Raw genomic sequence first — 15,438 nt, forward strand, 5'->3', positions numbered from 1 at the left:
AATTGCATGTAAAAATACTTAAGAAGAGTAGAAATGCATTTCAAGGATAGACGTTTTAGAGATGCAAATTCCAGCAGCTTAAAGAATGTCATTTGTCTGTAAACCAGCAAGCAAGGCGAGAAAGAACTCAGTCCAGTTTTAAAATCTGTGGTGAAAGCTCTCAATCTTGAACTCCTGTGTACATATCGATACCGTTTTTGCATTTCTAATAATGCTTTACAGTGCCTTACAGGTGTGTGGGGGGGCATGTTTCTGTTTTAGCTTGTAATCATTTCATTGCTTTGTGCCTCTCCAGATAGTCTGCAAAATCATGTACCTCTGGGTTTTTTAGTCCTCTCCAGATTTGTCAGGGCAAAATTATCCAAAATACTGTATGAAAGGGGTGGATGAGCCATGTGCTGGACAGAGTGATGTTTAGGCAAAGGTGGGGTGTATTTGTTAATCTGAAATTAAAATCTCTGTGCCTAAATTAAATATAATAAGAAAATACCTAACTGCTGAAAGATAACAGCCTGAGCCTGAGCAGTGGAAGCCTGATGTTCACAATTCATTCTTCCTCTGGCTAATTACAGTGCAGAAATGGTCACTTCCTATATTGAATTAACGAAAGTTGCTTTAATTTAAATGGTATATGTGAAGGTATGCCTCGAGCTATGGAGACTACGATCACAAATGGTGCTTCTATGGATGTCTATTGTATTTTTAACAATGTGGTTGGTTCTTACTTTTTTACAGCCAATTCTGTGTGCAGTAATCAATCAATCAATTACTTTAAAAAGTAAATCTCCACTTTGGTTAAATATTCATACCTTATTTTTCTCTAAAAATGGTCTTGGCTATTTCAAAACGCTGACTGAGGGAACAGATTTGAAAGTCCTAATTACTGAGGTTCTCTATAGTTACAAGTGCTTTGCTTGTGCAATCCAGCTTTATTTCTTGTTACTTTAAAAACATAAAGACACAACTGTACCAGGTCAGACCAAAGCTGTAACCGTCAAAAATGCCTGTTAGTGCCCAAAAGCAAGTATGTGTGAAGGTAATAAGAACAGGACAAGCATCTAGTGGTATTTTGCCCACGTGCATTTCCAGCTCTCAGCAGTTTACTGCTCAGGAGCTGTTTGTTACCCTCAGTGGGTTTGTCTTTTCATGAATTTGCCCAGTAGTTTTCTGAAGCCATAAAAGCTTTTGTCTGCTGCAGTAACATCCCGGGGTTAGGAGTTCCATAGCTTAAACATGACTTGGATCTGCACCGACCAGCTTCATTTGGTGACCTCTACGATCAACAATCTTAGTGCAAACATACATTTTACAGCAAAGATACTCTGAAACAAGTGTATAAGAGAAAAAATAGCTTTAAAAACAAACCAACCAACCCAAACCAATCACAGCGATATAGAATGTAATCCGTCCGGAGTGGCCAGAGGAGCAGAGCTTGCAGGGTTTTTCGCTCTTCCATCCTGTGGTTCTGTCTTGGGTTCCTTTGGGAACAGGAAATTCCTCAGTTATGAGTTTTATTTATCTAGTTATTTTGCTTGTCCAGGTAATTGTCATCTTTTTACTCTTCCTGTTCGGGGCATTAATTCCACGTGTCTCTCTCTCCCATCCTTCCTTCTACTGTTGATGGAGAACATTTTCATTGATGTGCTAACAGTGGATATAAGAGTCTGTATCCTTGATAGGGAAGCTCAGGTTTTCAGTGCTGTGGATGGAAGGCCAGTTTGGGGGAAAGTTTGTCAGCTTCTTGACTGATGAAGTGACAACGCCGCCTTTCTGGTTATATAGCGAAAAGTTACGCAGCAGTTGTTGGCTTGTCCTTTCTCCTTCCTTCCCACCTCTGCTGCAGATCAAGGCCACAGCAGAAAAATAATCCTGCAAGCTGGATCTGGCCCATGGGCTTCCACTCAGACCGTTTGGAACTGCTCAGTAGGTGGAAGAGAACCGAGAGCCTCTGCTTAGCCGGGCTCTCTTTCTCCAGGCTGGTGCCTAGGGAAGCATGGGTTGAGTGGAGATGGTGGTAGAGCTGCCGTCTTCCTATGTGAATTCCTGTGTGAGAGTTTCTACTCCAAATCCAGCCTGTGTTAAGTATGTTTACTTTGTGGGAGAGTCCTGATGTAGAGAAAATAGGCCTCCTGTGGTTTTGTTTCCACTTTGAAGAAAATAGAAATTATTTCTATTTTTGTCTCTCTTTGCTGTTTGGGATGTCTAAAGCTATCTTCAAAAGTAGAGATAATATTTTTTAAAAAAATTAGCTTATAATTTCTGAAAAAATATTATACTATGTGTAACAGTCTTTTCCAAATTCTTTAGGCACACTGCAATCTGCATTTATTTTTGTGTTAGCTGATTGCATCGATGTTCCTATTACATCAATGGCTACATTTTTCTATGCGACCTCAAAGAAAACCCCCTTACGTCCCCTGCTCCCCAAACCCCAACCAAACCAAAACAAAAAACCCCAAAAAAGTGGAAAAAATAAATAAATTAATTTCTACTCTTAAGTGTCCTCTCCTCCTGGAATCTTCCCGCTGCTAAAATGGAAATGTGTTGCCTGGATGGGAGGAAAGAGTATGGTTTGTTTGAGTCTATTACTGATGTAATTGTCATACAGTACAAAAATGAAGATGTTCTGAAAACTATGAAAGGAGCAGGCCCCAAAAGCTTACCTGTTTCCTAAGAAGTTCCTGAATTATTTAAAATATTTTCTGTGAGATAACTTAGCTAAGTAGAGGCATGGGAAAATCAACTGCCTATAAAGTTTTAGTTAAATCTTTTGCTGGAGGCCATATCATCGAGTGCACTCTCAGTAAGTTTGCAGATGACACCAGGTTGGGTGGGAGCGTTGATCTGCTCGAGGGTAGGAAGGCTCTGCAGAGGGATGGGCTGAGGTCAGTCAAGACTTTAGGCTTATTGAACTCTTTTTAAAAGAGGCTCTAAATCCTTGAATCCTGAAGACTCTAGAAGAGGCTTTCAGTAAGTCTGCCTTGTTGATCTGGCTAGTGCAAAAAAAACCCTTTCTGGATGGGTACAATAGATCAGAGTGATGAAGTGTGGGTAAATGGTGGGCAAGAAAATCCAGCATCCGGCGCAGTTTACTAAATCACTGCATTGCCCGTCTACTCAGTTGTTATTTTTATCAAATAATTGTGGAAGGTGTTTTCTCTATATTTTTGTGTTGGCAGACACAACCGGCCCTCGATAGCTGTGTGTTAGAAATTATCATTTGTGTTACAGTATGGATCTTCCCTTTTCCTTTCATTTTAGGTGTGTACCTCGGGTGCTGGTGATTTGACATGGAAATTGTGGGTTGGGAGAAACACTGATTCGTTTCCAAGGGAAAGAACCCAGAACTTGTAGCAGAGTATAATTACTTGATGAGTTTTATAAGAACTTAAAATTATTGCTCTCTACTTTGGGCTTTGCTTGTTCTATCACATAGGAAGAGAAATTGTGTTCTGCTGTGATTCCAGAAAAGTAGCCCACAGTTAACAAACAGAACGTCAGCGATCGTGGTAATGGTGGTTCATCCAAGGTGAACGTTTATAAATCTAGTTGTAGAGTCAGAGCTTGAGTGGGGCTGACCTGTAAAGTTAAAATTATTCTTTCTGATCCCTTGTTACTTCACAAAGTCAACAATTTTTCTGCTCTGGACAGGAGGTGAACCTCTCTAGAGGAGACTTGCGTCTGTATGGCCAACGTTCTGCTGTTCTGTCTTTCGTACATACCCAGGCTGTTTTGGACACTAAAGGAGCACTTGGTAGCGACTGTCAGCATTCAGTGTTGCTTATTATTTTGGAAGTTGTAAACTAGCTGATAATAGCTGATGGGTTTGCAGTGTTGACAAACTAAATGCCAGCCTGCTTAGGGGTCCTTTCTTCTTCCTTAGCAAGCGCCCCATGGAGTGGAAATGAAAGCTGAGTGTTGCAGAAGTCAGTTATTTCACCAGTTAACTTGGAAATATGAGAGGAGTTCTGTCCTTGCTTTGAGAAGAGAGGAGGAAAATTGCCCAGTCCTGAGATGGGGCTGTATAGCTGTGTAACCTGCACTGTTTGGAATTACGTGGAGTCCTGAGTATGGTGTGTGTGAGGAGACAACTCAATAATGAGACACTTAAGTGTTCACTATTCTTAAACTCAAATGAAGTCTGGAAAGGAGTAAATTCGGATGAATGTGGGGTTGGTTTTGGTAAGTGCCCCACTGAATGATCTTAATAAACAAACACGGAGAGATCTCCAGCACTTCAGGAACATCGAAAATTACTGTTCAAAACATAACCTACTCCTAGCCTACTCACTAATGCTCTGAGGCTTTTTATTTTTTTCCCTTTTTTTTTTTTTCTTCTTTCTTTTTTCCTACTAGCCCCGTTGGAGTTGAAAGGTAGGGAGCAGCAGCCTGGGTCGCAGGTCAGGCTCTGTGTTACCTTTTGGTGATTCTTGTCACATGGTGGCACAAAACTCTTCAGTGTTGCTGTTGAAGTTTGTGGAAAGGGGCAACCACCAGAAACTAGGCTTTTGTACTAGATGCTTAGGTTTTTTATGGTCATCAAAGCTGTCTTTCATGTGGATATTGTTGGGCATGGACAGTAATGGCAATATGTTGTTTTAAATACAGTATTTCAACAAGCTCAGATTTAGTAAGGAAATAGGACATGGGTTTCTGCTTCTTAAATCTGTCCGCCTTCAGGGATTTAAAGGAACAAAATAGTCATACTGAATGTTTCGTGATTAAAACCAAAAAGATTGTGGGCAGTGGAGATTGTATCTGAGCAGTTTGGCTTCACTGAACAGCCTTTGCATTAACTATTCGCCAAATGCGTACAATTTGCTGATATTAAAACATTTTGGGGGCAAGTTTGAAGTGCTGTCCAGTAAAGTATGCATCTCAAATTACAGTTTTTGTTATTTGAATACAGTTTGTCAGTTCCCTTGATTACAGAAATTGTACATTAGTAATCAAAATATATTTGCCAATTTTATACATATACGCACACCAGATGTTGGGCTTATCACGGAGGACAATTAAATGCATCCTAAGGGCTAGATCTGTGCAAAAGAGGGAACTGAATCTCTTTTTCTAAACTTCTTGAAGCGGCTACATGCGTAAATAAATACAGACTGCAGAGTAACCAAGACCTGGTACTGTAGAGTCCAGTTTCCACCCTTGATGCCGACAAACCTCTCATATCTGGCAAAATTAAGCCAAACAGTTTCTGCAGCCTGAAAAGCTGAAAAGCCAGGAAAGCTAGGGGAATTTTCAGAGTAATAATGTGTGGACAGTGAAAAGTGAGTATTATTCATTTCTTCCTTGTATTACCAAAATAAGCAAAAAGTTACTTCCAACTGATAGAATCTGTGCTAAAAAAATGACTTTTAGTCCCAGTAAACCCAGTTTACTACCAAAGACTGATTATAAAAGCTCATTAGGTAGTTACCAATCCATAGATGTGCAACTGGGAATAAAATAATAGTAATTTTAACCATTTAGCTTTTTTTCAAAAGATGGAGTTGGTTCTTGCACTGAGGCTGGCACCTGCTTAGTACCACGCTCTGCTTTGTGCAAGTTCTGTGTTGCTTTCTCTCCTCTCTCATCTGCGCAGCCAGGAGTGACTCTGACTCTGTAATTCACTGTATCTCACAGCACAAACAGAAGTGTTTTCAACAGCGTGGGCACCTGTACTGTATGAGAAGGCATTAGTAGTTTTCAAATGCCATTGTCATCAAATCTGTTAGAATACGTAACAAACCACCTTTTTCTTTGTTTGTTTTACACGTTTGAGCTAAAAAGGGGCTTGATCCTCCTGGGCTTGGGGTGGTGTTTTAATTTCTTTGGTTCTACCTTTTAAAGGAAACAAACCATAAACTACCAACTCGCTCTCTTGCCTTAGACATTCCTTTTGTGCATGGCATGTCCTTGAATTGTATTTTCTAATTTCACAGCGTATGCAACAGACTTTATAAAAAATTTTTCCAGTGACCAGCTGAGAACCGCTCATAAATGCATAAATACTTTAGATTCTGCAACCAAACAGATGCAAAATGCTTTATGGCGTTTTCTGTTTAGACTATTTTTAACCGTGTTTGGAACGTGAATGGAAGGATGATGATTAATAAATATCAATGAATTTTATTAGCACAAAGGGCTGCTAAGGAAAGGCACAGTTTCACTTTTCATGGACCTTTGTGATAACTATTGTCCTAATACAGACATGGTTACCAAATTAGTAATGAAACTGTAAGTGTCAGACCCTCCCTGGTAAGCATATCAGTCCTGAAACAGGAACGATGTATTACTGTTGTGTGCAACAGCCACGAAACCAGGAACTTGCTTTCCTTCGTGCTACAGGGTGTTCCTGCCGTAGGTGAAACAGTAGTGAGCTTGCAGAAGAGTAGGAACTGATTGACTGGCCACAACCATAGCCCTGTTCAGGGAAAGGGGGGAAACTGGGCTGTGAGCCAGTAATAGCTGCTGTCTTGTGCAGGTACCTTATGGCTTTCTAGCATTATTTTAACAAAGAAAACACATGTCTTTGCCCGTTGTCCGTGGAAGGGATGGGAGTTGGGGTGTAGAACGCTCCTGTTGAACAGTTTTCTTTCAGCAAAACAAGTTTGTGAGCTGCTAGCTGTATTGTGTATTGCTGTAGTCCAACCACAGAGCTCAGGTGCAGACTCATGCATGCGAGACTTACCTGCGTTTTGAGTTTCCTTGCTTAACTGCTGCGTTTCTACGTCTAGCTGAGCTGGCATCTACCCGTTCCAGCGTGGCTTGTGTAGGCCATGCAGCCAAGCTGAATTACAGCTGCATCTGAGAACGGTTCCCTGGCAAGGAGAGAACCTGGGCAGACAGTTTGCTGGAGTCTGTAGAACTGTCTGGTGCACAAGTGTTGCAGTGCAGTAATGCTCGAGTGCTCAGGGTTTGGGGGCAATGTGGCTGAGCAGAGTGTTATCAGCAGAGTAAATTATCCTGTATGAAGTTCTGTGCTTGACTGTGCTGCTCTTGCTACCAAATCTTCCATTGCATTTCTCTGTAGCCCCGGTGTCTTGTTGAAAGCAGGATTAAACAAGGTTGTTAAGCTTACATGGAGGTTCACTGGAGCCCAAGATTCCCTAAATATTTTTGGTTTTCCTCCTTAATACAGCAGGTTTTATAGCTTGTTACACGTGCATTCTTTATTTTGGGGGTTTGAGGATTTTTTTCCTCTTCTGAAAGGGTCAGAGTTTCTCTCTTCCCTTCCTGAACCACACCACCCATAGAAAAGATGCAGTAATGTGAACTACAAAACTTTTATGGATCATTCTGCGTCAAATGTGGCTCTTGTATTTCTGAGTGTTCATTCTGTGATCTTTACTACTGAGATGTTTAGCCACGCCATCTAATAATTCTTGTGATAGTTATGATTTTGCAAAGTATACAGTTGTTCATTAGAAATTCAGCTCAGACCACTAACTAGTTTTCATTAGCCTGTTGGCTTGTCTGCAGGCGAAATTGCTTAGTAATTGCTAACCGAAGAGCAATCTTTACAGCCTACCTGAAGTGCAGCTTAACCTTTTTATGTCCTTGGTTTCCACAGGTGTGAGTCCTCCCAGGTTCACATTTGCAATATAAGCTTTACCAAGCTATCTGGCTTTTTTTGGTGAACCAAAAAAATCTGTTCATGTGCACAACTAATTTTAAGGTGGTTGTATGTTACCTCTGTTGATTCCTAAACCACTTTAACCCAAGGACACATTTCACCTTAGTAGCAATTTTCATTGATATACTGGATAGTATAAAGAAAGAATGAAGTAGGTTTTATGCAAGTTACTTCTTTGAAGCCAAAGAAAAATGCTCAAATACTCTCATGGTAGTCCAGAGCTCTTTGTAGTAGCCCAAAGACAGCTTCCAACACATTTGTCTTTCTTCTTTAAGTGAGAAATTATGTCTTTTGGCTTTGAATCCAAGGGTAGGAATTGCTTTAGTGTTACCTTAATGTATTTGTGCTAGATGCCACTCCTCTGCTCCTCACCTTGGGAATGCTAAATTAATTTCGTCTTGGAGAGCGTTCAGACCACTGAAACTGCACACTTGACCCAGCTTGTGAAATGATTCATAGGGTCAAGTATGGGTAAAAGAATATTTTTGTGATCACTCCTTGCCAACAGACAAACAAATCTGTGAGGAAAAAAAAAAAAAACCAACCTGTTATAACTAGTGGTTACACTGGTTTGTTTTGAACTCGCAATTGTCTGTAGTATCTATCAGGATACAGGCATAAGTGGAAAGAAAAGTTGAGAACCTTTTGTTACAACCCTTGTGTTGGAGATAGGACTGAAAAAGTGAAGATTTTGGACACTCAGATAATGAAAATGTTTTATTGTGTGTGTTGACCCTAAGAGTATATCCATTGGAAAGTCAAAATTAGGAGAACTAATCTGCAAAATGTAGTTTTACTGTGTGTTTCTGTCTCTAAGGGTCAAAGCATACATACTCCATCTGTCCTATGGCTTGTCACTTGGCAAAATTGAGCATTCCTTTATTCTCTGCAGGGGCGGGCTAGCTGAGAGGTTATGTCGACTGCAGAACAGAGAAAGATCTGCCATTAGCTTTTGGAGGCACCAGTGTATTTCAGATGCTAAAATCCCCTCAGGTAAGAAGCATTATACGAATACTACGCTGTGAAAGCATATACTTACCTGTGTGTGTATATATTCTTTGTGGGGTTTTGCCTGACTTGGGTTTCATACTATCTTGATTGTCTTCTGAGCTAATATTGTTTTTCAGCTAAATGTGATGGTTTATAACATCTCAGTCATCAAAGTGTTTGACTGTAAGGGGTAAAGTACTTGTCTTAAATAGCATCCATCTAGATGCTTCGATTTTCCTGGGGAAATGGTGTTTCCAGCAGGTTGTAGGACAATTCAAGGTTTAATTTATGGGTGTGCAGATGGTTTTTGGTTCTTGTTATTTCTTTATAACCACCTTTTTCTCTTTCCTTGTTCGTTTTTCTTTGGATTGAAGTCAGCCATATTCATGGATAAGTGCTGAAATGGTGTATGGCAGCAAGTATGGACAGATAGAACACAACCATGAAATGAGTGTGAAGCGTAACTACAGTGGGCACTTCACTTAAAAAGAAATGGTGGGAGTTATGTGAATTAGTTACAAGTGACTGCTAGCAGCACCTTACAGTAGTATTTCTTGGGAGTTAATGGAGTCATAGAGTTTAAGTGTAAAGAAATGGTTGTGGTTTTTATCAACTTGTGTGTGTGTGACTGTAGGCTACGAAATTTCAAGCATTTATTATGTATTAAGCTGACTGTTTGTTTCTGAGCACGTATTAACTTCCATTTAGTTTTCAGAAAGTTCTCTGGTCTTAATTTCAAAACATGCGGATGAGGGAATCTATCACTTGGCTTGGGAGTTTGTCCTTAATTCCACTCCCAAATTTTTAAAAGTGGATTTTCTTCCAAATCTGAGTTTGTCTGGCTTCAGTTCCCCTCTTTTGTTTCTTATAAAGCCTTTCTCCATTAGATTAAAGAGTTTTTTAGTATGTGGCATTTTCCCTCTCTGGCACTTGCACAGCAAAATCATGCTGCTTCACAATTTTCATAAACAAAACAGACTGAGCTCTTTAAGCTCTCTAAAGCATTTTTACCAGTCTTCAAGGGTTTTGCATGGTTTTTTACTGCACCCTCTCAAGCTTTTCAGCATGGTCTTAAGAATAAGGACAGCTACTCTGTGTTGTATTCTTCCAGTTTTAGTCTCACCAAAACCATTGGCCAGGTCCAGTTCGCTACTCAGCCTCCTGTACGTTCAAGGCCTGTAATAAGTGTTTGAGTTGGGTTTGGCTTTGGTCGCAGCGTGGTGCTGGGACTTCACATTGAATTGTTTGTCCAATATAATAATTCGTAACTTCTGTTGTTTTCTGAGATCAAGTTTCCCACTCTCCAGCTACCGTTAGTGTTTCTTCTACCTAAGCATGGGAAATATTTGTGCTGTACCCAGGTCTGCTTCGTTTGAGTATGCCCAGCTAACCATGCAGTTGAGGTCATTGTGTATGTCAAGCCTGTCCTCTTTTAGTCACAAATTTGCCTGAATTTGCAATCTCCACGCAGTTTCTTATATTATAATCTTTTTAACTCGTTTTTATGTCATTGATGAAACCATTTAATAGCATGAGTGTTTACTTTCAGAATCTGCTGGAAGTGCATTTACTCAGTTATGATTCTCCACTAGTCAAAAGTTCTAACCGTGATTCACAAAGTTAAGTCTCTGAAATACTTCTTTTTTTTGCATTCCACTTAAAGGGTACATTCCTGATAGTGAAAATGGTTGTTTTTTTCGTAAGAAGGTTGTACTGTTTTAGGTCATACCCAAACTGTTGGCTAAAGATTCTCTCACAGTTTCTCACTGGAGGTTAGAGGGCTTACATCCTGTGGCCACTTGCATGCTACGTGTTCAAAATGCCTCCCATGTGGAATGGCATGTTATATTTTTGACCTTAATTCCTTGCTTATTTTTCCAGTCGCTTTGCCTAGATCTGATGTCAGGCTAGCTGGTTTCCACTTATTGTAGGTCACTTTCTTTGCCCTTAGCACAATATCATCATCCTTTCAGTCTTCTGGAATTTCCTCAGTACTTGAAGACTCACTGGAAAGTAACATCAGGGAACCAGCAGTGTCTTTAGCCAACTCTGAACAGTTGGTTGCTGTGTTGAAAATTATACAGGCATGCTGACTGAAAACCATTCAGGGCTGCTGCGTGTTGTTTATCCTCCACCTGAGTTACCGATGGATAGGACGTTATTCTACCGTTCTTATGTGGTACGAGGACATCTTTTTGCTTCTTCTGAAATATGGAACAGAAAATTACATTGAATAGTCCTGTATTTTTAATAAAATGAAGATTTTTAGTCTTCTCTATAGCAATGGACCTGAAACATTGCTAATACACTATTGTTCTTTATGTGCTAGCTTCACATGTGTCATTACAAAACCTTGTGTTTGGCTGCTCACTGTTTTGTTAGACTTTAACTCCTAGGCTGAAGTATTCCATGCTAAACATCTGCCTCTGGCTGAAATCCTTTCTTTGATTATTCTTCTGTCTTTTAGAAAATGAGTCAGAATTCGTTAGCCTTTTGTGAGAAAAAGGCTATGGGAAAATACCTTGCTCTATTCTAAAGTACATTTAAAAATTCTGATGAGTGTTTTAGTTTTGGCAGAAGGTGAGGCGTTTCTGGGATATGCCTTTTGTCATCATGGTGAAAATCTGCAAGAACTTGAGCAAGTTAGAAGTCGTTTGGGACAAACTAGTTTCATTTACCCTGTGAGCGTTTGCTAAAATTTCTGAAAGATGCTGAACATGCCATAATTTAAGGATACAGGTCAACTGCACAGCCTAAATTTCACTTCCAATTCCCAATCCGTGTTCCAAAGCATGAGGATGATAAAATAATCATTAAAATAGCTGTGATAATATTTGGGGGATATTTTTTCATCTAGGGCAGAATTTATTTTTGATAGTTTTGTTCTTAGAATGGCCGTACTGTTTCATGTCACCAAAATAAAATTGGTGTTTGGTTTGGAAAATGTTAGTTGGAATGGTTGAAATTTTAGTAATGTAACTAGATAAGCTTCTAATTGCTTCCAGTCTGAAAATGTGAAGTGTCAGCACAGCAAATGCATACCACTTTCAGCTTTCATCTTTTTAGGTTCATACGAAGGGTGTCTCACTAATCCGAGATTCTTCTTGGATTTTGTTTCCCCCTCTGTTTTGCCCAGTAATATTTCTAAACCACATTGTTTCCAGGATTGTTTCTGACTTCAGCAACAGAAGTAGAGGAAAGAACTTCTCAAATGACAAACTCAAATGAGTTATCGAAGGAGCCTGAAGATTAACGCGGAGGATTGAAGTCACTTAGTTGCGGGGAGAGCTGTCACGTCATTTTGGATATCCCATAGACATGCAGACCAGAATTTTGTTGTTAAAGCAAAGGGGAGCAATTTCAAATGACATCAATTTGAAGTCCTCCTTCCATTTGAGACTGAAGGAAAAACATTTCCAGAAGTGCGGGCTGTTCCCCGCATTAGGCCTTTCATATTAGAGAATTTTATGCCTTTGGGTTGCTGCTGTTTACTTTTATGTTCTATCAATGTCCATTTTATCCAAAACCCCTTTGTTTTGCCTTTATTTTTTAAAAATTCCTTTCTATTTGCTCCCCTGACCCCTTTCTGTAAGTAACCATTGTGGTTTGGCTGCCTCTTGGTCGCTGGGATGAATCACTGCCCCGGAAAAGAGCGCCTCCTTGCAGCACGCGCTTTCTGGTTTCCATACGGTGCGAGGGGCGCTCACTTTTGGCCGACTCCCTCCACAAGGTACAATAAATCTTTGTGCTTTCTCCATTTTGACAATTTGGGGTCAAAATTGCGTTCGGCAGCCTGTCCCTGTGTTGGGACAGGCACTTACTAAGGGTGTGTGTTTTTGCAAGGTGCTTGGTAATTCCACTCCTTGTAATAACCATATCAGAGGCCTGAAAGGAGAGGAGAGCAACCAGCTGCCCGGTGCTGGTTGGATGCTTGCTCTGGTTTCGTTCTAACAGAGGTGGATGTCAGGCTCTTCGCCACAAATCCAGATTTTTATTTATTTTTTCCTTCACAAGATGCGGAAGGGAGGCTGAGCAGTGTGCCGTCCCCATAACAGCAAGTCTCCGCTCAGTCGAGCTGATGGTTTGAGAGTGCAAGGGCTTTTAGAACATTTGCAAGCTTTTTTTTTTTTCTGTATGCAGTGCTGCAACTTCCCTGTGAAGTTTCCTGTTTGGGCAAAGAGGAGGTCTGGACAGTTGAGAGAGAGAGGAGGAGAAAAAACCCAACAAAACCCAAACACAAACCTTTTTCCTGTCAACATCTGCTGGTTAAATGGGGATTGCATGATGCAGAAGAAAAACCAGTGCTTTTCTGAGTTACATTCAGACAACTTTCCAGTCTGTGGGAGAGAACACTAACAATATTAGAGGCAAACTCATGTAGATTCCTTCTGTAACTTCTCAAATTTTACTTTCTATGCATATTATTTTCTATTGTTTTTCTTTTCCTTGCAGTTATCTTTAAAGCAGGTCTTTACCGAATACGCAGCAGCATATTATTCTCTGGCGTTTACAATCTGATACAAGATATTTCGTATTTGTTGGCATGAGATTAAGATTTGGGATTGGATTACAATTGAATCTGAGTAATAAACTGATAATAAACCCAAACCATTGATGTTTCCTTCCAAACCGCTCCTTCCTCTCAGGGGTAAGTGACCTTCAAGGGGCAACAATTCTTCAGTTTGCTGAGGCAAGTGGAACACACGCACGAGGGGAGGAGGGTGAAGCCCTGGAGATAAGGACAGGGTTTCACACGTACCACCACACTTTCAGGCAGGCTGAAAGGCTTACCGAAGGGGACGTGAACAATCACGCCCCCCTTCCAATTTCAGTGACTAGTTAAGAAAGGATTTTAGCAGCTTGAATGCCGTGAGGCTTGCACAAAAACATCTCTCTTTGGAGGAAGAAAACAAGGGTAGTCCTTAACAGGGACACTATTACCATGTGAAATTCTTCTAAAAACACGGAAGTCTGAGCTTTGCTAGTTGTTGCTTATTTTTTTAGTTCTTGATAGTTTGTTTTATTACTTAAGAGCTAATACTGTAAATTAGAGACATGGCAAGTGGCCCAATTTACGTTCGGTTTGTTGTTGGGTTTTTTTCTTCTAGACAACTGTCTGAACTTGTTACAGCATTGAGAAGGAAAAAAAATCAAATGTAAGCTTGTCTTTTTCAAACAAGAATTCTTTATATTGTTTTTGTTTTCTTATGAGAAACAATAACGCCATGCACAGTCACTTTAAGTAGCTGACATATGTTCTTATAAAGAATGCACGATGTTTAAAGCACAGCCAAATTCAGCAGCCTCTTTAAAATTAATATACATGTGGCAAGGAGCCAGCATGCCTGCAAGACTTTTGGTGTGTTTTTGAGAAAAATCTTTTTGAACAGTTTCAGAATTGACCAGCCCAGGAAGAGTAACAACATGTAAGGATCAGAATGACGACCAGATTTTTTTTGTGCAGGCTGTGGAGATATTGGAATCTCCACCGGGTTTTCAACGTTGACTTTCGTTTGCGAGGGTCTGCTCGGTGTCTGCCTGCTTGCTGAGTTTGTTATGCCTGTACCTGCAATCACATGGGGGAGGAGGAAGAACAATAATGGGATGCCAAGGGAAAGAAGGTTTTTCTTTTGATTTATGTCTGTAAATTGACATTTTATATTTTTTACACTTGAGAACGAAAGTAAAACTTTGTGGCCTGAACCAGAAAATGTAGGCTTGGCTACTCTTCCACTGCGGATAGTAAGTGCTGTCCCAGGAGGGTGTCTAGCAACTGCAATTTTGGAACCCACATTAGACAATTAGAAGTTAAATGATGTTGGGATGAAATAATGCCTTTGAAAAAAAAATAACTGAGGGAGACAAATTTGGAAGTTTGCTTTATTAAACAAGGCGCAAAGTGGGGGTTTCCTTATTTACTTCATGCTTCCATAATGTGTATCTGATCCATCAGAACCCACTGAGAAATTTGCTTTGATTCTTAGTGCAGTAAGTACCGTTCCCAACATTAATTGCCCAAGATTCTTTGTACTTTCAGTGGGAAATGTTATTGTTAGAAAAGCTTTTAGCTAGCATTAGTAGAAATTTGACTTGAGTGTAACACCTGTGTTTCTTGCAGTTCATATTTCTAAAGAATTTGCCAGTTAAGTAAAAGTATAATTTAACTTTTCAGATGTGTTCTTTAGAAATGTCAACTATGTCAGGTGCAGTACAAATTTGCTTCTAAATTGCAATTCATATATATGATTTTTTTTGGTAGCTCTTTGAGCAAAAGTAACAGTAATTTGTTTTTCTTAGAAGCATCTGTCTTTCTGCCGTATCATTCAGATATCATTAAGATCAAGAATTGTGCATTGTGATTCTGTAGCTGGCAAGAACAAATACAGGTTGTCCTGACCACCTTTGCATGAAACAAACCTTTTGTTAGCAGTTTTTCCAAAGATTAACGTGACGTCAAGCAGTTTCATCTTCCTCCCAATCCCTTGGGTTTTCTTATGAGTTTGTCCTGGTTTTTTTTTTCAGAAAGCTCTACTTGCATGAGTATCTTTTTTTTCATTGATTTAAAAAGAAGGTGTTGAAGTATTCTTCCTTTTGCCTCTTGCCCTGCTTACTTGGTTTCTTTCATCTGTGTGACTTACAGGGTAAGTCTTGTGGCTGAGGAGTTTCTCTTATTTTGTCGTTCGTGCTTTGTGTGATAATCCACGTGTATATTTACTGGTAGGGGGGTGTGTGTGTGTTATTACTAGACACTTTTTGCTGTCACAGTAGTAATAATTTTCACTGTGCTCTTCTTCATGCCTGCATATGAGTGTGTTTATTTT

At 39.9% G+C, this 15,438-nt stretch overlaps 1 protein-coding gene across 2 annotated transcripts in view; it reads left to right on the top strand.

The window, feature by feature from the left end:
- The window catches only part of SPIDR (scaffold protein involved in DNA repair), a 198,914-nt gene that overhangs the window by 54,286 nt on the left and 129,190 nt on the right, over positions 1-15,438 (top strand). For both annotated transcript variants that reach the window (XM_086472516.1, XM_086472517.1), the window contains one exon: positions 8,520-8,620. In XM_086472516.1, the coding sequence (XP_086328642.1) occupies positions 8,520-8,620 (101 nt within the window). The remainder of the gene's footprint in view (positions 1-8,519; positions 8,621-15,438) is intronic.

This window comes from Leptosomus discolor, chromosome 13, assembly GCF_034619465.1.
Source record: "Leptosomus discolor isolate bLepDis1 chromosome 13, bLepDis1.hap2, whole genome shotgun sequence".
Lineage (NCBI taxonomy): Eukaryota > Metazoa > Chordata > Aves > Leptosomiformes > Leptosomidae > Leptosomus > Leptosomus discolor.